General features: G+C 33.0%; 1 protein-coding gene across 1 annotated transcript; it reads right to left on the minus strand.

Moving 5' to 3' along the window:
- Window positions 1–7,853: 7,853 nt before the first annotated feature.
- Window positions 7,854–9,487, minus strand: LOC110903304 (glutathione S-transferase T3-like). The gene is made up of 3 exons (XM_022149337.2): window positions 9,277–9,487; window positions 9,001–9,225; window positions 7,854–8,636 (listed from the first exon to the last, which is right to left on the minus strand). The coding sequence occupies exons 1-3, from the start codon at window positions 9,485–9,487 to the stop codon at window positions 7,900–7,902; spliced, it is 1,173 nt and encodes a 390-aa protein (XP_022005029.2). The 3' UTR covers window positions 7,854–7,899.
- Window positions 9,488–20,724: the final 11,237 nt, after the last annotated feature.

Consider the following 20,724-nt stretch of genomic DNA (forward strand, 5'->3'; position numbering starts at 1 on the left):
GTGGAGGCGCCCGTATTTGTACCTCTACTGTTACAGTTACTATTGAAGTTTATGCATCCATTCTGGAAGTCTTAACACATGTTATAATAGAGGCTTAACACACGTTATATCATGTTTACTCTGTTGTTTTTAAGTTACTATTGTAGTTTATTCATCCATTATGGAAGTCTTAACACACGTTATAATAGATGCTTAACACACGTTATACATTTTCAGTCACTTTAACACATGTTACAGTATGTATATACACATCATGGTGTTTTGGAAACCACTAGCTTATACTAATGTATTCAGGTATAACAGAGGCTTAACACATTTTATTCAGGTATACGGTGTTACGATATTAACTTGTATGTTCCATGTTAACTTGTTCACGTGTTACGGTCAGTATATGCACATCATGGTGTTTTGCAAACCACTTTCATATACATGAATACAAGTCGGGTTATAATGGATGCTTACATGTTATCATATGTATACAAGTGGGGTTACAACAAGATTACGATATTAACTAAGCTCCCCATTAAACTCATCGTCCCCGTCGACTGTTTTCACCCTTGTCACATGTTAAGCAATTACATGTTCCGAACAGTCAAATTGTAACACATGTTAGATCAGTATATACACATCATGGTGTTTTGTAAACCACTAGCTTATACATGAATACAATATTATATATTCCAAAATTACCGGTACATGTGTTACCATAAATGGCTCGTTTCATATTACACGTTACATCATGGTGTTCTGTTACAGCATGAACCACCAACACATGCTATAAATGAACGAAGACATCTTTCCCAAAGGATGTGACTTATTCAATGTCCCCGCATTAACGTCACCTACATCCATCCAGCTTGTCAATTCAATATCTTTTATGGATCTGTTTCTGTAAATCAACACACATTATATATCATTCTAACAGGTGCTTAACACATGTTATGGGTCTGTCTCTGTAAATCAAGCAACCCAACAAAAAAAAAACAATTATTGTTAAGATCAAAAGCCCCAAACCAAAAAAAAAACCCGTTCAAAATCTCATCCTAAAGTTTTGGATTTATTTAAATCCATCAAGCTTGTCAATTGAATATCTTTATGGGTTTGTTTCTATAAATTAACACACGTTATATAAGATTCTAACAGGGGGCTTAACACATGTTATGGGCCTGAGTCTGTGAATCAAGCAACCAAAAAAAAAACACTTACTGTTCAGATCATAAACCCAAACAAGCAACCCAAACCAACATAAGAACAGCTACTGTTAAGATCAAAAGCCCCTAACAAGCAACCAAACCAACAAAAAAAACTCGTTCAAAATTTCATCCTAAAGTTTTTGATTTATTTAAAATACATGAACATTAACCATGGATACCCCATTAACCATTATTAAAACACTTTCAGCACATAAAAACATATTAACAACCATTTCAACAAAAAATCAAGTGTGAAATGATATTTCAAGAACACTTACCGGATCTATACTCGTCCGATGAACACGAAGAAGGGTCTTCAAACCTTCTTCTCTCACACACACTTGAACATTCAAATCTCTCTCTCTCTAAAAAAATAAAGATTATAGATGAACATGATGAAGAATGTTGTTTCTCTCTCTAAAACATCAACTTTCTCTCTCTAAAAACATTTATTTTGTCATCGTTCTCTCTCTAAAGGTTATTGTTTCTCTAATCAACAACACCTGAACACGAAGAAGGGTCTTCAAACCGTCCGGATAAGCTTTTATGGTTGTGGCTATGGTTGTCTTCAAGATCAGGGAAGAAGAAATGGGAAAGAGAAAGAGGAAAGAGAAAGAGGTAAGAGAAAGAGAAGCTTTTATGGTGATTTGATGTTTTGTGTTTTCAAAGTCAATAAAGTTGTTTTTTCATTACCCATATTGCCCTTAATTTGTACTATATGGACTATTATATTGTTTTTAAAGGCAAGAATTCTCTAAACAAATGAGGGTCATTGATCTATTTAGATCTATTTGAATCAATGGATGAGATTGGGTTTCCAAGGTTTTCTAAAAAAGATAGGATTTTTCATATAACCCACCCCTACTAAACCCTATATATATATATATATATATATATATAAATGATGGTGACAAGATAGAGGTAAGTATAAATTAAATTTCTTTCTTCAATCTAAATAAATCACATTATTAATATTAACTTAAAATAGTTTAGTATAATCATTTTTAAATTCGATTTAAATTTAAAATTGTTATAATTAATATAAAAATTGTATAGATTTTATAAATATTTGATAAAAAACCTTTATATTAGAATTATTAAATTTGTTTATCAAGTATTAATATAAAAAATTGATTTTGATTTAATTAATTAACTAATGTATTAATTAAATTAGGAGTTTAAATTTTCTAGGGCATCTTGGTTCACGATCATGGGATCTAGAATGCATGTGATTACAAATATCTCATGATTAACTTCGCATGAGAACAACTAACATACTGAATAATAAACACGATTGTATTTAAGTATTGAATTGCATACAAAATGATCGTTGGTTACCATATTGAGTAATAAACACAATTGTATTTGCGTATCAAATAGCATACAAAATAATCAATGGTTTAAAAACCGAAATTCACAAATGTTACGCCAAGCCTCATATACCAAATGATAGAGGATGTCAGCATAGCAGAGAAAGCAAGCTTATTGAAGTTGTAGAGTTGTGGAAAACGGATAGAGTATAGTCTATATTCACTAGGGCCCGTAAGAAGGGCTTTGTGGTAGTTTGCGTGTAGACTTGTCCTTCGTAACAAAGAAAAAAGAATGAAATTCAAAGAACACATTGTTATAAAGACAATTTTTGGACAAATTGAAGATTCTTTTTAATTTTATGAAGATGAAGAATATTAGAAATTTCAGTAAGATGAATAATGTCAGAAATACTAAAGGATTTGTTTAAGGAGTGAAATTTTAAGGAACCAATGTGAAGGATAGGAAGACCTTTACCGTTGCCAACATGAATGAAGTCACCATGGTACACCTCAGAATTGTCTAGACTTGCCAAGTTTGGTGGTACATGACTGGTGGCTCCTGTTTCTAGATACCACGTGCTCGGTGATGAAGAGCCAGGTTGAGACTACACATAAGCATAGTTAGCATTTGGACAGTTGCGAAATGTAGACATGTTACGATTTGGGAAATTTAAAGGAATATTTCCAATTTCGTATCTTTTGCATGTATCATAAATAACATTTTTTGCAAATGCCCAAGAGAATTGACTACGACCATGACAACGACCCCTTGTTGTTATTGTTGTAGCCAACATGATAGGACCCTTGTCCACCTCTAGTGTAGCCACACTAATTGTTGGGAGGACGAGAACTATAAAAGGCACGAGGAGGTAGAGCTGCAGCAGTGACACTTGACAGAAGTTGATAGCCAAGTTGAGATGCCATTTGTTGTAGGTTCAAGAGCTGTTAAGGACGTTGAGCAGGATTTGTTGAGGCAACAAAGGTAACAATATTAGTGAGTAGTTATGGAGGTTTTGTAACCATGTAGTTATGGTTTGTGAGTGAACCAAACAACTCAATGAATGCCGAGGGATTAACATGGTTACAAAACCTCGGCATTAACATATAACACCATGTCTTTGTCTTTGAACCAAACAACTCAATGAATGCCGAGGGATCAACAGAAACCATAACTTGTAACCATGTTAATCCCTCGGCATTCATTGAGTTGTTGATAGCCAATCGAGAAATCAACAGGTGATTGTCACCGGTTTGTAAAGACGAATCAAATGATGATGATTGTTTCTGTTGAATCAAAGTATAGCTTCGATACTAAATCAGAACTCTTAAGTGCTTCTTAGAAAAGGTGTAACTATGATCAAGTTGATCCATCAGCGGCAGTGGCAGCCAGGTATAAGTTGCAACTGCTATCGATAGTAACTGCAATCAATAGCAACTTGATCCATTGGTGGGAGCTAGGTACGAATTGCAGCTTTTATCAGTAGTAAGTTGGACAATCTATAATCTTGAGTTACTATTGACTTGCTAATCATTACTAGTAACTAAGTTAGAACTAATGAGTTTCTTCTGACGATTTTCCCTTTAATATAACAAAAAAAAATTACATTTTTTAACCACCAACTAACATACGTTTTCAAGTTCTTGAAAAGTTGTGATATTTCAACTTAAATGTTATGATAGCTCATATTTTATGTAAAGGTCATTGGTAGTTTACAAACGTTTTTGGTGTACAAGTTTTCAAAACATAATCTTCCATGCTACTTGTTTTCTTTTTATTTATAATTATCTTATCAAAGATTTTATTGAAGTACAGGCAAAGTATTTTAGTCACCATGTGATTCAATACATGATTTTAAAAGCTAATCTACAGCAAGCTCGGTTTAAATCAAGGTTCAGTTAGTTTTCTCTCTCTCTTTGTATGCATCTTTCCCATCTATTTCATTACACAACTTTATTTCTTCCACACAAGTGTCACAACAAATTTTTCCATCTGATATCTCTAGGGGTGACAAATATGGACACGACACATAAAAAAAGGTTTTGGTCTTGTTAACACGCCATGCTTTATTAAACAAGTTAACCCGAACAAGACATATTTAATAAATGGGTTAACGTGAAGGCGACTCATTTTAATAAGTGAGTTAACATGTGAACATATTTTAGGATTTTTTAAAATGTTTGTATTTAGATTTTAGATATAAAAACATGTTAATATTCAAATTTAAATATATTAACTTTAATTTTTCATTAACTTCTGAAAGAGAAATTAGTATTTTTCTTTCTATTAAAACTTTTCATCTACTTTTCACTTCCAATATATCTAAAACTTTTCATCCTCCAATCTTTTCCATTCTCTTCTTTTAATATCATATGAACCCAAGTTCATTTGGGAGACATAAACAAAAACAATTAACTAGACCACAACAATTAAAAAATGTTTCATTTAAGGAGAGTAATTGGTTTAAATTGTCCAGAACCCTCTATTTATTACTCATATTCACAAACAAAGTATAAACACATTGATAGGAAGCACAACCCTAACACCTCATGGTTTTAAATGGGTTCGATATGACACGAACAATTATATGGGTCAAGTTAGGGTCAAGAGAACGCCAACCGAACACGATACACACCCCTAGTTCCATCCCATCCCAAAATATATTGGTGTTTGGATGGTTTCTTAAATTAATTAATTTGTTTTTTTTTTAAGTGGAATGGTCAAAAAGTAACGGTCATGTGAATGTTTGGCAACGAAAACACAACTAGAAGAAACCCCTTATCGAGTTATCATGGTGCAGTTTTTTCGGGATCAAGAGGGGCCGAGGGGGCAGCGTTCCAATGGTACCTAACCACCCGAAAGCACACCTTGCACGCTTAGTCATCCTCTTATCTCTTTCCTTGTTTCACCACTCTAATGATAAGACGAACCTCTAACGGGGTCGCAGCCGCATATAAACCGCGACACTATGGCCAGTGGGATTTATTTTCGATTTCCACATTTATAAAATTTTAAAGCCTATTACACAAAAAACTAAAAGATGTCTAATCTGAATGATCTGGATTATACAAATGGGCTAGACGTTGAGTAGGGCCTTTTATATTTCAGCAACATATAGATCCACCCATCAAGTCACAAGTTAATATATACAATTATGATTATTGCACATGCAAGAATAGTGAAGGAAAAGAAAGGACCAAAGGAGGTAGTTCATGGAAGTTATTTGCATGAGTACGTGATGAGTGTCGGTGAAGTTTTACCAGGTCCAACTGTGTCGGCTGATGGGCCCAATCCAACTCATCATGTACGGCCCAATAACTAATTACCATGCTTTCTGCGTCCACCACATGTTTTACATCATTCTCTCTCTTGCATATGTAGTAAAACAAACCTAACCATCGAAATAATATTACAAATCATTCATGTGGTTTGGTCATTGAAAATCTTAAGTCAATCGAAAAAAAAAAAAAAAAAAAAAAAAAAAAACTTTAGTACGTGTTTATCAAAATGTTTAGGAGCTCGAAAACATTTCGATGCAAAACCATATTAATGTTTTTCTTTTGGCTCAGTTTACAACTTAACTTATTTGATCTGGTAATGATGATATAATGATATATTATAGCTTATACTAACACATTTATAGCTAATAGAGAGAGATTATCACCACTAATAGAGCTACATATATAAAAGGTTTGTTGTTTTGAAAAACTAGAATGGGATAAAACAAGTATTCCAACTGGTTCACAGGTTCAGGCGGACCAGCCTGTTCGACCTGTCTCAAAAAGCAAAACATAATGTGTGTTTTTATGGCTTGCCTATCTAGAAAACGTGTGTTTTTATCTTAGGCTATTAAGTTCTGTCACCTCCTTTATATATATGCGTTACCAGTGCTTATCAAACTTTAGGCTATTAAGTTCTGTCACCTCCTTTATATATATGCGTTACCAGTGCTTATCAAACTGATATTTGTTTAACCCGATTCTGGAAAGCTGGGCCAACTCGTGAACAAGTGGTTTTCCATTACATTTTAACCGCACACCTTGCTGGCTCCCGGTCCGATTTTAAAAACAATGTTCCTAGCCTTGGGGCTTAATTAGGCCTATGGACTAGAACCTTTGTTTTGCATTCTTTTAAGAAGTAAAGATGAGTTGAAAAACAACTAGAAGTGTATGTATTAAACATGTTCATGGGCTCATGGCTTAGGCCTAAGAGTTGAAAGTCTCATTATTTAGGCTTAGAGAAGCCCAAATGGGCCTGAACGTTTAAGTGGCTAAGGCCAAGACTGATGATTTATCTTTTCACTATGCCAAAGCCCAAATTTCTATGTCAACCCTCCTCTCCTCTTTATCTATATAAAATATATAACTTTTATAAAATCCGCCTCTTCTTTCTCTCTCTTTTTTATCTTAACAAGTAATCTTACCCACACAATGCAGCGGTCCTTTAAAATTTGTAATAGTTGCATTAAAGAATTGTACTATGTGTTTAATATATCGTAATAAACAAACATTAAACACAGAGGAGCGCCAACAATTACAATTAATATTATACAAGCACTCATTGCGGCGCGAGAAACCGCGAAAAAATTAACGTTGTTGAAACTTTTTATATAAAAAATAGCATTTATGTGAACCCTCATGTTACTTATAACCATCTATAACGTTTGGTCTACACTACCGACAAATAAGAAGAATAAAACGCGGCATAAAAAGCAAAATAGTATGTACAAAAAAGAAAGAAAAAATAACATTTTAAAATTTTCTTTTAACGGTTTGTACATTTGTGCTTTGCTAACTTGTATATTATCAAATAGAACTCGGTTTTGAATGAAACTTGTATTGAAACGTAGATAAAAATAAGTAATTCGCAACAACATATTCAAAATTTTATTAAACATTATATTTACTTCGTAACAACATATTCAAAATTTTATAAAATATTATATTTTATGTGTGGTTAGGCAATATAGTATAAAAAACATATAGGAAAGTCTTAAGGTTTGAATAATAGACTGAATAAAAATGAAGGGGTCATCATGTAATTTTTTTAAGGACAATTCACAATGATATTTTAATTGCTTGCATCTTATGCTTCTAAAAATTGTAAAATTTTGAATAATAAGGGCATGTGTAGTCATAAAGCCCTTTTAGGGGCGTTACGTGACATGTGGTATGCCACGTTACCCCGGGGCTTTATGGGGCGTTATGTAATTTGAGGCCGTAGTCATAAAACCCCTGTGTAATCATTACTCATTTTTTAATTTTTATTTTTTTAATTCATTTTGTAAGTTTTTTAAAAATAAAATTCATTTCATTAAATAAAAAAAGTACAATAAAATAAAAAAAAACATGAAACTAGAAAAAAAAACATTAAACTAGCATAAAAAAAAATTACACAATCAAAGATTATATTTTTTTTCAATCCGCTCCTTTTGTGCCAACGCCATTTTCAAAGCTTTTCCCGTTAAGTGGTCATGCGGTTTGGAGTATAAGTCAAAGTCGTGAGCCCATTGTCGATCCCGCATAATCTCCGTAACTTTTTCGTTCTCCTCCAAACGTTTGTTACCGAGTTCGTGTATGTCTTGAAGCCGCTTGTTTATCTCCGAAAATGCGTGACTCATATCCGTTCCCATAGACATCGACGACGACTCGGGTTTTTTCGCCCGGCTTTTTCTTCCGGGCGGTCTTGGTAGCTCCTCCACCGGCTCGTCATCCGGAATATCCTCGTTCAAGCCGATGTTTCGAGCATCGGAGGTTGGCGTTTCGGGTTCACCCGACTCGTTTGTTTTGGACCTCTTTGATGGCCGTGTATTTCCCGAACGACCACTAGGAGTAGTTACGATGGCCCATTTGGGGCTATGGCGAAGGATTTGCCAACACTTCATGTACGGGAAATGGCCATTAGCGTTCGTATACTCGACCAATGCCTCTTGCGTAATGTCTTCATCGCTACTTCCACTTTTCCATCCGGAATACAAGCGTTGGTACACGGTTTGAAAGTTTGTGCACTTCTTGTTTATATCGGTCCACTTCCCCGATATAGAGTCCGGTAGGCGGTATTCCTCTCCTCTACCCATGAGCTCGAAAAAGAGTTCTCGTATTCGGTTCCAAAATACGGTTTTACTTTGATTGTTTGCTACACACAAAACAATATAAAATGTTAGTTCAAAATTTAAAAAATAAAAACTGAAAATAATAAAAAACAGAAAAAAATTAAAAAACAGAAAATAATTAAAAAACAGAAAATAATAAAAAAACAGAAAATAAATAACAGAAAATAAAAAACAGAAAATTAAAAACAAAAACCTGAAAATAATAAAAAAACAGAAAATAATAAAAAAAACAGAAAAGAAATTATAAAACAGAAAATAAAAAACAAAAAACTGAAAATAAAAAAAACACAAAATAAATAAAAACCTGAAAATAAAAAGCAGAAAATAAAAAACCGAAAATAAAAAAAACAGAAAAAAAATTTAAAAACAGAAAAAAAATAAACATACCTATGACCGGGTCCTCCGAAACATCGATGAAAGCGCGGGTTAACGCATACTCCTCTTCGGGCTCCCACGTTTGCACATTTTTTTTCGTTCGGGTGTTGGTTTCCACTTTCTTTTTATGTGCCCGTTTTGCTTTTCCTTTTCCTTTTTGCGTCTCCGGTTGCGTATCCGGTACCTCGGGTTGCGTCTCCGGAACAACATCGGGTTCGTGTAGTGGGGAGCCGAAAGCTTAAGCCGACCCAAACGCTTGAGACGACCCCATCCCATCCGTGTTTTGACTTCGGTTCCACCCGTAGAGATTAGGGTCCCATGATAGCGGTTGGTTCAAAAGATTCATGAACCCGGGACTTTGTTGATTGTAATCGAGAAAACCGGAGCCGAAAGGGTTGGGTCTAGTGGGAACCGGTGCCACGGGACGAGTAGGATTGCCACTTTGGTTTGGGTCCGCACTAGATCGGGGAGGAATGAAGCCCCGGTTGAATGGATTCATTGTATAAAATATCAAGAATTGTAAAAAAATTTGGGAGAAATGAGAAGGTTTGAATGTGTATGGTAAAAAAATAAAGAGATGAGAATGATTTTAAAAGTAAAGTTGAAAAAGAAATTAATTTTTTTTTTATTGAATTTGACCGTTTGTAACGGTCATAATTTAAAAAGTTCTCCATGCTCGCGCCGCGATATATTTCACGCCATTAATTTTTTTTGGTCATGGCGCCCCGGGGGGCGGTGTGGGCGGCGCTATGGCCCATGCTCGCGCCCCATTACACATAACCTAAACGTTCAGACAAACTCTTTTTAGTCTAATTCTAAAAGTATTCTAAAGAATCCCATATGACATTCCTTTTTTTTATTTGATAATAATATTAGTTAAATATAATTCATATAATAATTAGTTTTAAAATAATTTTAATGGGTATCTAATATTATAATTAATAACCGTAATGCATTTTTTTAAGATGTGTTATGAATTATATTAATTTATTAATAAGAATATTATTAATTTATTATATTAATATTTAGTATTATTATCATTATTATTATCATTATTATATCGTATCAAAAGGATTTGTTTATTGTTTAAGCAATTATCTGATTATTATTTTTTTTTTATTTTTAGCCAACTGTATCATATGTCATATATACTCATAAACCCTTTTAGTTGATAACCTATGAATTATTTATTTATGTTGTACTTTGGTGATATTACAATTTATAAATTATTATGTCTTTACTACTATACTAATAATCCGTATGATTTTTTTTTAGAATAAATCAAACACATTTTTTAACGTAAAGTCACAGCTGCATGTTTATTTATGTTGTACTTTCTTTGAAGTTTTCGAATGAGTAGAAAATTCAGCCCTCTCTACATACTGCTCATACATAACAATATATTGCTTCATCTATAGTCCGAAATCTGGCTCCAACATATGGCTTGAAATTGGGAGGTACATTTAGTGTCCAATACCTTGTGCCATTAGGACATTGATATACGTTGCTGGTAAATGACTCTACAATTTAATATAAAGCATTAAAGTCAGCCAATGCTGTAATATAACAAGAAAAAGATGTAAACTTCATCTAGGCTAACATACACACTATAAACACTGGAAACAATATAGCCAATCAACAAATACATGCAAAATCATAATATAAGTATATGTATTTCATCAACAAAACATTTACAAATCAGATTTTACTATACACTGTCAACTAATCAGTCGTTAACAAACACTATTAGCAAATGCATGTAGTAATCGCGATCAGTGTTGTAGAGATCGCTAGGCGTCAGTCGGGCAGTGGAGTACTGACTAGGGATTAATCGGGATTAATCAGGATTAATCGGGATTAATCGGATCGGAATTTATATATATAATTTTTAAATTTATATATATACACATACATTAATATCAAAATATAATACTTAAAAATAGTTCAAAATTCAAACAACTATAAGTTTAAAACATAACAAATCAAGTATTTAAACATTCAATACACACATTAATATCAATATAATACTTAAAATTAGTTCAAAATTTAAACAACGAAGTTTAAAACATAGCAAGTTTAGTATTTAAATATTCAAACATCAACACATCAGTTATGACATTATGGAATATGTTTTAATGGCTTAAAACATGTTTTTTTGGGCCAGGTTGTCACTAAACAACTTGGGTCATGTATTTAATGGTTAAAAACATTTGTTTGGGCCAGATTTAAACTAAAAAAGAGTGGGCCGACTATAAACGATTTGGCCGACTTGGGCCGATTTGGGCCGCCTTGCACCGACTAGGACCGACTTGGGCCGACTAATGGTCCGACTAGCTCAAAATTAATCAGTTAACGCCCGACTAGCGCCTAGACGCCGATTAATTCCGATTTTTACAACACTGATCGCGATATATGTATGTCTTTTTCACTAACATAACATTTAATAATCACTTTATACTACACATCGTCAACTACGCAAATCTTGTAAAATTAAACAGTAAAAAAACTGCAAAAGAATCATACAAACAATGTAACTGAATACAGTTGTTGTTGAAGTAAATGTTTACCTAAGAAAATTTTAAAGGATAAGTTATGTGCTCAAATTGCTCAATTTTATGATTTTCTCACTTGCATTGGACTTCCAAGTTATTCAAAAAAAAAAAGTAGCTCATTTGTGTAACAACTGTCACTAAAATCCATAATTAGGATGGTAATTAAGTAATAAGGAAACCCTAATTGAGAAACCCAAGTAATTCCGCATAAACCCTAAAATTTTCATAACAATCGGAATTAGGATCAGGGCCCCTAAAACTCAGGGGGGTTAAACCCTATTGGACATTTATCTTGAAATACTTGCTGGAGAAGTAAAATTTTCGTTGATTAACAACTCATCCAAGCTACTGGGACACGAACCTACCCTACCCTAAATTGTTACCCGTCGCGACACGCGACAGGACCAGGTCTCCCTGTCGCGACACGCGGGGGAGTCAAATTTTCAGTATAAATAGAGGGGGTTGGGACTTGAATTCAGGTGTTCGTTCGACGTTAAAATTCATAATATACGTCGAGTTATAAGCAACACAGTCCAACACACACACACTAATTATCGAAACGCTGCCGCAATCAGGGTAATAACTCGATCGCTATTACGATTCAACGTCCGATCGATTATAACTATCCAACGATAGTCCGGGTGCTGCTCAATTGAGCTTGTACTTTGATTATTCGTCGTGATTTCGACTTGAATATTTGAGTGCTGTTCGAATTCGGACTATGCTCTGTTATTCGTTGTGAATCCGACTGAATTATCGAGTATTGCACTGATTAATCGTTGTGAGGGTTTAATCTCGTGAATTGACGTAATTGCTGTATTAGTTACTAACCTGTCTGTGTGTACATTGTGTTAAAACTAGGTATAATCAAGGCTAATCAGTAGGCTTATATCTATTGCTCGTTAATCTGCAATGTGAGTCATTCTCCTTTTTAAATTGTTTTCTCACCGTTTGTGAGTAAGTATTACAATACCTCAAATTATTTTCAAGGTTATAATTACAGGGATTAAGTCTTTGTAATCACCAAATTACAGCTGGTATGTGGGGTATTGTGCACATTACTATTTTTATCACTCTATGTGAGTGAATATTACTCTATGTGAGTAATTATTACTCTGTGTGAGTACACCGTCACTATTAGGGCAACGGGGTGGTATAACCACAGTCACAGAAATGAATCGAGTGACAAATACCCATTCTTGATAATTGGTTGATAGAAACATTGTAATCGCTCTTAATACTGTAAATTATAACTAATGGGTCGTTTTAGAAAACAGAATGATTCACTCAGTATTTCCCCGCTGACAAAACCTTTTTCAAACATGTTTCAGGTGATCTGTGTGATCCAGGAAAAGTGCAGTAAAGCACTATTAAGCTCAGAGAAGTGGCTCAGTGTAAATAAACCAATAAAACGTGTTCTGAAAAATAAAGATTTCTGTGTGAAATCCACTTATTGTAAATTATGGGATTTATCCCTTAAACTTTGTGTAATATATTAAACGAGCATTTTACGGTGAAAAGATCCTGTTGTAAAAAGACTTCCGCTGTCGCATAAATTAAAACGGGTACCACTGAAATCTGCACCGCGGACCCCGACTCCGTACAGGGTGGGTTGGGGGCCGTGACAATTTGATACGCACAAAAGCCGACCCACATAGTAAAAGTTTGTGTTAAATAGTATTTAATACTCGTTTTCATGTGTTATTTTATGTATTTAACGGTTGAGTGACACTAATTTATGAACGTTATTGTAGAGTGTCACCAATAAAAAAGATCATGCGTCTCGGACACAAAAAAAAGCATCAGAAAGCATAGTTTTAACTTTTAGCTTTGTACAAACTTTTGTGGCACTTTTCGAACTTATATGAAAGTTTGGAGACTTTATGTAATTAAAGAAAAGTTTTGGGCATGTCTCTGAAAAGCTGAAAGATTTATGGTGGCTTCTGGAAGTGGAAGAAAACAGTGGAAAGCCTTGAGAGTTTTTGAAAAAACAGAAAGTACAGGGACCATTTCTTACTATAAAGGACTTTAATACTTTATCGGTGGAAACAAAACTTAGTCAAACCCGAACTCCCAAATTCCGATACTAGAACAAGAAAAAGAACATTATATATGGGACAGTGATTCTTAAAAGTCAAGATCCAAGAACCCAAAACAAGTGGATGTGCCATTCCAAAAGCTTGAAGGTAAATGCGTCCAACGAAAACATGAAATTTTAGACGGTAAAGATGTGGTTGACGCACCATTGTATGGTCGACACACTATGAGTTACATACGTACGTGTTGTCAATAGCAACAAGTTAGTGACTGGTAGGAATTTCTCATTTGTAGGAATTAGAACCACGAGTTAAATGTCATTTTAGTCCCTGTGGTTTGAGTCATTTTGCCAGTTTAGTCCAAAGGTTTCATTTTTAACCTGTGGGTCCAAAAAGGTTTCACAGTTGCCATTTTAGTCCACTGGGTTAACTTCATCCATTTTTTCTGTTAACGAGAAGGCCAATTCGGTCATTTTGTATGTAATTCTGTTAACTAAAAGGGCAATTCAGCCATATAAAATGACCGAATTGGCCTTCTCGTTAACAGAAAAAATGGATGAAGTTAACCCAGTAGACTAAAATGGCAACTGTGAAACTTTTTTGGACCCACAGGTTAAAAATGAAACCTTTGGACTAAACTGGTAAAATAACCCAAACCACAGGGACTAAAATGGCATTTAACTCTAGAAGCACCGTGTAAATAACTCTTGACGAAGTGTTGTTTACATCTAGTTTAACAGAAAAGGTATAGGAATACTCGAACGAAGAAGAAAAACTTGTTTAATTTTATAATATACATTTTCAAAAGTAATAATTTATATTAAAATTATTGACGTTTAAAATGTGGAACAAAATACAAATGAACAATTGTGAATGTTACTTTATGCCACTACTTGCCATAATAAGTATCGAAAGAGGTATTGAATCTACCGAGTATTGACGATTGACATGTGGTGTTTTCAAATAATTCATCATGTTTGAAGTATATGCAAAGTGCATACTCCATTCATTTTGTACACCCAATTGATTATTTGAATATTTCTCTTTCGTAATCTTTATCATCTTTCTTTTTTTGTTATTTGCTACAACTATTTTTGGCATGATATACTTTTCAAATAATTCATGAGTTTTATCTTCTTTCTTTTTTTCTTATTTGCTACAACTATCTTTTACTTTCCTAATCTTTATCATCTTACTTTTTTTCTTATTTGCTTCAATTAATTTTGGCACGGTGGTAGATGGGATCAAGGCCGATATGTTCATTTGGCTTAAGGGCCGATCAAATTTCGACAAGCTGGATTGGGGAAGATGGGTGGATTTTAACGTGAGAGATACTATAAATTAGTTGTATTGTGGGGGTGGTAGTTGTTTTTCGCTTTGTTTTGTGTGTTCTGTGTTCTTTGGGTTTTTACAGCATATACTAGCCCTATTCTATAATTATAGAATCTTGTCGTTCAAAAAAAAAAAAAAAAAACTATTTTGGCATGATATATTTTTAAATAAATCATTATCTTTATCTTCTTTCTTTTTTTCTTATTTGCTACAACTATCTTTTACAACATGGTATAAATTTCTTAGTTTGCTACAACTATCTTTTTCAACATGGTATAAACTTCTTAGTTTGCTACAACTATCTTTTACAACATGGTATAAACTTCTTAGATTTGAAGTTAAATAAAGAAATTACATATATATTCACATGTATTTATAGTTCACTTGAGTTATACCAATTTTTGAAACTTTAACTGGATTTAAAAAAATAAGTAATTTGAAATATAATGTTAAAAATAAACAAAATATAGTATCATAAAACTATATAAAAAAGTACTTGTTAACAAAGTGAGAACATACCACTAAAGATGTTCCTCTTCAAACTAAGGGGCTGTTTCGTAGCCTCTGAATAGTCATTAAGGGGCTACCTCTTAATGGAACCATTAAGAATTTTACCAATGAGAAGGTAGAAGAATGTGACATGTGATGATTTACCATTCAGAGGTTAGCTCTTAACCATTCAGACTTGAGGTTACTTCTTATTCATTCAGAGGTTTTAAACCATTAAGAGGTAGCATCTGAATGGTCATTAAGAGGCTACCAAACAGCCCCTGAGTGTTTAGAGCATCCATCCCAATTTTATTGTCAACAAAAAAGTATTACACGAAGGTTATTATAAGAACTTATTTGTATATTGATATATCATATTTGAAATGTAAGTATTCTCAATAACCAAATTAATGGCTAAGATTAAATGATCACGTATACAAATTAGACGTTAAGTAAGGCATGTGAAGGACAAAAGGGTAATGGTTATTATCATTGTTAACTTTTACCCGGTTCCAAAAAAAACACAAATATTTTATAATGCACTTCATTACGTTTTAAAAACAGGGTTAGGATATAATAGGAAGTTTATTTGGCTAAAAAGGCTAGTAAGTAATTTTGACCATCCATTTAGTTAATCAAGGGCTAAGATTAAATGAGGGAAATTGAAGGGAAGAAAAGAGTCGAGTGGGTTTGTTTAGGGACATTCTAGTCAATCCAAGGCAATAGTTTCTCTCTCCTCTATCCCCCCCCCCGCGTATTTTTTAAACGTTAATAACTCTTTCATACGACATTTTTTTTATAAAAATTGCACTAAAAAACGAGCGTTTTTTTTATTTTTAAAACGAGTATACTATTGCTATATTTTCGAAAAAAAAAATTAAACCCAGTTGCGTAAAACGCAATGGAAAAAACCCAGTTGCGTAAAACGCAATGAAAAAAAAACCTCAAAAATGACATTTTTCTAAAACGCAATGCACCAAAAACACAAAGAAATGTCTTATTTGTAAAACGCAATGGCCAGAAAAACACAAACAAATGTCTTATTTGTAAAACGCAATAGCCTAAAAACACAAAAGAAAATGTACTTTCTAAAACGCAATGGACTGAAAATACATAAAAATTTGTTTTACCTAAAACGCAATGCACCAAAAACACAAAGAAATGTCTTATTTCTAAAACGCAATGGCCAAAAAACACTTAAAATGTCTGTTTTCTAAAACGCAATGGACTGAAAAAGCATAAAAATGTGTTTTACCTAAAACGCAATAACTAAAAACACTTCAAAATGTGTTTATCTAAAACGTAATAGCCAAAAAACACATAAAATGTCTTATTTCTAAAACGCAATGGCCTAAAAACACAAAAGAAAGTGTATTTTCTAAAACGCAATGGACTAAAAACAAATAAAAATGTGTTTACCTAAAACGCAATGAACTAAAAACACTTCAAAAATGTGTTTTTTCTAAAACGCAATGGCCAGAAAACACATAAAACTCCCTTATCTCTAAAACGCAATGGACACAAGCTGACGTGTCTATGAATTTGTCTGAACCAGAGAATAGCAAATAAAAAACTGTCTACGAATTACTGTCTTCGAAATGAGGCAATTTCTGGAAAATTAAATTTTCTGATGCATTTTTATTAAAGCAGGGGCTCTGCCCCTTGGACCCCGCCAGGAGCTGCCCCCCCTGGGACCCTGCTACCAGGGGCACTGCCCCCGGACCCCCGCAAAGATCGTAAAACGCAATGACTAAATCAAAAACTCGGATAAATGAAATTAAAGAATTTCTTACATGGATCGAAGTCGGTTTCTCCAACGATTGACGAAATTTGAATGATTAAAACACTTATCAGAGATCGCATCAAACAGATCGAGTGATTATCTTCAAAATCACCGGAAAAAACGAGATTTTGTATGAAATTAAACTGGGTTTTCTTCAAAAAAGCTGAAGAACACGTTGACCGGGTTTTTGAATCATTGATTGGTGACGAAAATCGCACTATAATGTAGTGATTATTGAGATAGAAAGTGAAGAAATGGTTGAAGATGGTGGGTTTTGATGTTACTAGGAAAAAGAAGGAAGAATAAAAGGATAAGATTGACTAAAATACTCTTACTCTTTATTTTAAATTTTACCACATGTCCTAATTCTATTGCTTCTATACTTTATAGCCAAAATAAACTTTGTATTTGATCCTAACCCTTTAAAAATATCAACATAAAATCAGCATTTTAAACTTTTCGCATATCTATTTTGTTTACTTAAAATATATGTCATTTTTGTAAATACTGTCTTTAACATATTTAGATATTGGATACGTGAAATTTTGTTCACTCATAATGGTAACTATCGAGTTAAATATTTTCTAACATACCCATGGTATTACAGCCTAGTGGTATTTTAGAGTGGGATAAGCCTTATATGACCATTTGGTCATGGGTTCGATTCCTACAAACGGGGGTTTTTCCCTGATTTATTGGGTTTCCTCCTGAATTGGTGTATAGGCATTATTGCCTTGTGGAGATGGATATGATTGGGTGGTTCTGCTGGTGGCACGATGATACTCCAGTGGTACGTCAGTAATCCAAAATTTGTCGTTCAAAAAAAAAATATTTTTTAACATAAACATTTCATTGCAATACTATGTCAAAAAATGTTATTTTGAGATTTTCTCTAAAAATAGTTTCGGTCCATGTTTTCAAAGTTTACAATACCTTCCTAAAATTGTAAAAAAGTTCTTATGTATTATGAAAGTTAAACTTAGAAACTCTAAAATTACGGTAAAACTTTGACTCGAACGAAAGTCTGCACTCTCTTTTTCTATAAATACTTGTTTACATTTTATATAGTATTAAAAAATATTGACCATAATCATATTAAATAAATAACTCTTTTAAAAAGTTGAATGACCTGTTACCGGTGTGGACTTTTGTACCTGGGAGAAAAAACCTGCACCTTTTTTACCTCTATTGTACTGCTCTTTTCTCCTCCTGAAAATTTTACATTTTTCTAAGCTTTTTCAAATCTAGTTTTGTGTCACTTAGAATATATTTCAAATATAAATAACAATGCAGTTAGTTTTTTTAAATAACCATTGTCGCGTTTGTTAAATAAAAGTACGCGAAACTTTCTTTTGTTTTTATTTAATTGTATACAAAGAGTAATTTTTAACTACGTGTAAGATTATGTTCTATCTTCTTTTTTTTTCTTTTTTTGGAACGGCCATTTTATTAGAAAATAACTATGTGTTAAGTTCTTTTGACCCTTAAACATTGTATTTTTAATTTGTAGCAATATAAATAACCAATATACCATATATCAATTTTTTTTTTAAATTTATACTAGTATATATATAATTTAAAATTACTTTCGAACATATTCAATACATTTAAACCATTTAAACATATTGAACCATTAAATTAGTTTCTTAAATAGCTAACTTTTATTTTATTGGTTGGCTGTCAATATTTCAAAACTCAGCATTTTAACAAAGTTAAATCATATCATTGTATAATACTTGTGTTTGATTGATCTTTAATTAGTAAAAATGACAATCCCATGTCTTGTAGGTTTGCTAGAGAAGTTTTCTAAACTTATTTTCTATATTAGCTCTATTATACATTTAACTTTCCTTTAAATCCACGTCATATTTTTACTATTTATTATTCATTCTTATATGACTGTATAAGAAAGCTTTAAGACAAGTGGTGATTGATTTGAGCGTGTTTTGGTCCCATAACGCTCCAAAACGTCCCACACACCGACCCCGGGGCGTTTTCATCCAAATTTTGTTGTTGGCGTTTCCTCAAACACGCCCGAACGAAAATTGAATGGCCAATAAGAAATTTCCAACTCATCCATCATAATATTATTTGTGTTTATTTTTCTAAAAAAAATAATAATATTTTGATAATTATTGTTGGGCATTATGAGGCATTGTACCACTATACCACATTTGAAATTCACCTCCCATAATGTCTCATGTATCACATGTCGCTTCATCCAAGGGAATGACATTGTGATAATGTCCTCTGCTCATAAGGGCCAAACTAGAAAACCTAATATAAACAACACGAAAAATATATTACAACATTAAATTTTATATTTAGCTTAAGCAAAAATATGATTACAATAACTTTAAAAACTCCTAAATTTGAATATTATTTTTAGCAGAGACATAAGCAATTTGAGTAAAAGAATAACCAGTTATTAAAAAAATCAATTGAAAAAATCAATTAAATTTAATATTTATATAATATTTTAAGTTGTGACATCGTATTATCAGCTTAATTTATGGACTTGATAGTAATTTATGTCAGCTAATGATGCCCACATGAAATATCTATATATAAACACAAGTAAGAAAGGACATTAATCTTGTACTTGTAACCCTTTTCTATATTATAATCTCATTCCTTTTTTGCTTCTTTCATGAAAACCTCAAAAGATTGTATGCTTATGCTTTGCCCATATCTTCTCCTACACTCACTTCAATGTCAAACAGTAGTTCATGTCCAGAAATCAAGCACAAGATTGCTGTAATCACCATTACTTTCTAGCTTCATTGAAACTTGAACAAAATGAGCTACCCTTTTATCCAACAAATCCAAGAGTGACCTTATGTTTTGGTGTATATGTTTGATTAATATGAGTTGTAATTTCTGGCTGATTTAAATGAATCATGTGCCAACTGTTGTTGATGAAGACAAAATCATGCAGCATCCAATGCAATCAAATCAAATCAATCACACCACTTGAAATTAACCAGTACAATACAATTACAAGTTCTAGGGTTTGTAACAGTGAGTGATTAGTGGAAGAAATCAAGAATTCAAATTTTGAGGTTACTTTGTCTACTACATACATCTATCAAAGATTCAAAAATTAAAAACATTATAACCTCTTTTACCCTCTCTCCAACACAAAAGCTGTCCATCACTTCACACACATTAATTGTTCTAATCTTTGAAACAAAACAAGAATCTAAGTACATCTCAAATTAAGTTTTATAGATGGGAAGCCGATATAGGGTTCACGGCTGATGTATGCATCCTTATCCTGCATTTCTGCGAGAATCGTTGTTTCCATGACTTGAACCATGACTTCCATGTCACATGGCAACAACCTTATCGTTTTTCCGAATTTCGCCTGGCTTGTGAAACAAATTAAATCCATATTTGGTGTTCAATTAAAGATTTGGTTGATGATATGCATGCAAATTGAAAACCCTAGATCCATATCAATCATAAGGTAATGATGATAATAATTAAAGTCACATAGGGTATCACCACTGGTAAAAATGAAGATTCTTGAAGGCCATCATCA

The sequence above is a fragment of the Helianthus annuus genome, chromosome 13 (genome assembly GCF_002127325.2).
Source record: "Helianthus annuus cultivar XRQ/B chromosome 13, HanXRQr2.0-SUNRISE, whole genome shotgun sequence".
Classification (NCBI taxonomy): Eukaryota; Viridiplantae; Streptophyta; class Magnoliopsida; order Asterales; family Asteraceae; genus Helianthus; species Helianthus annuus.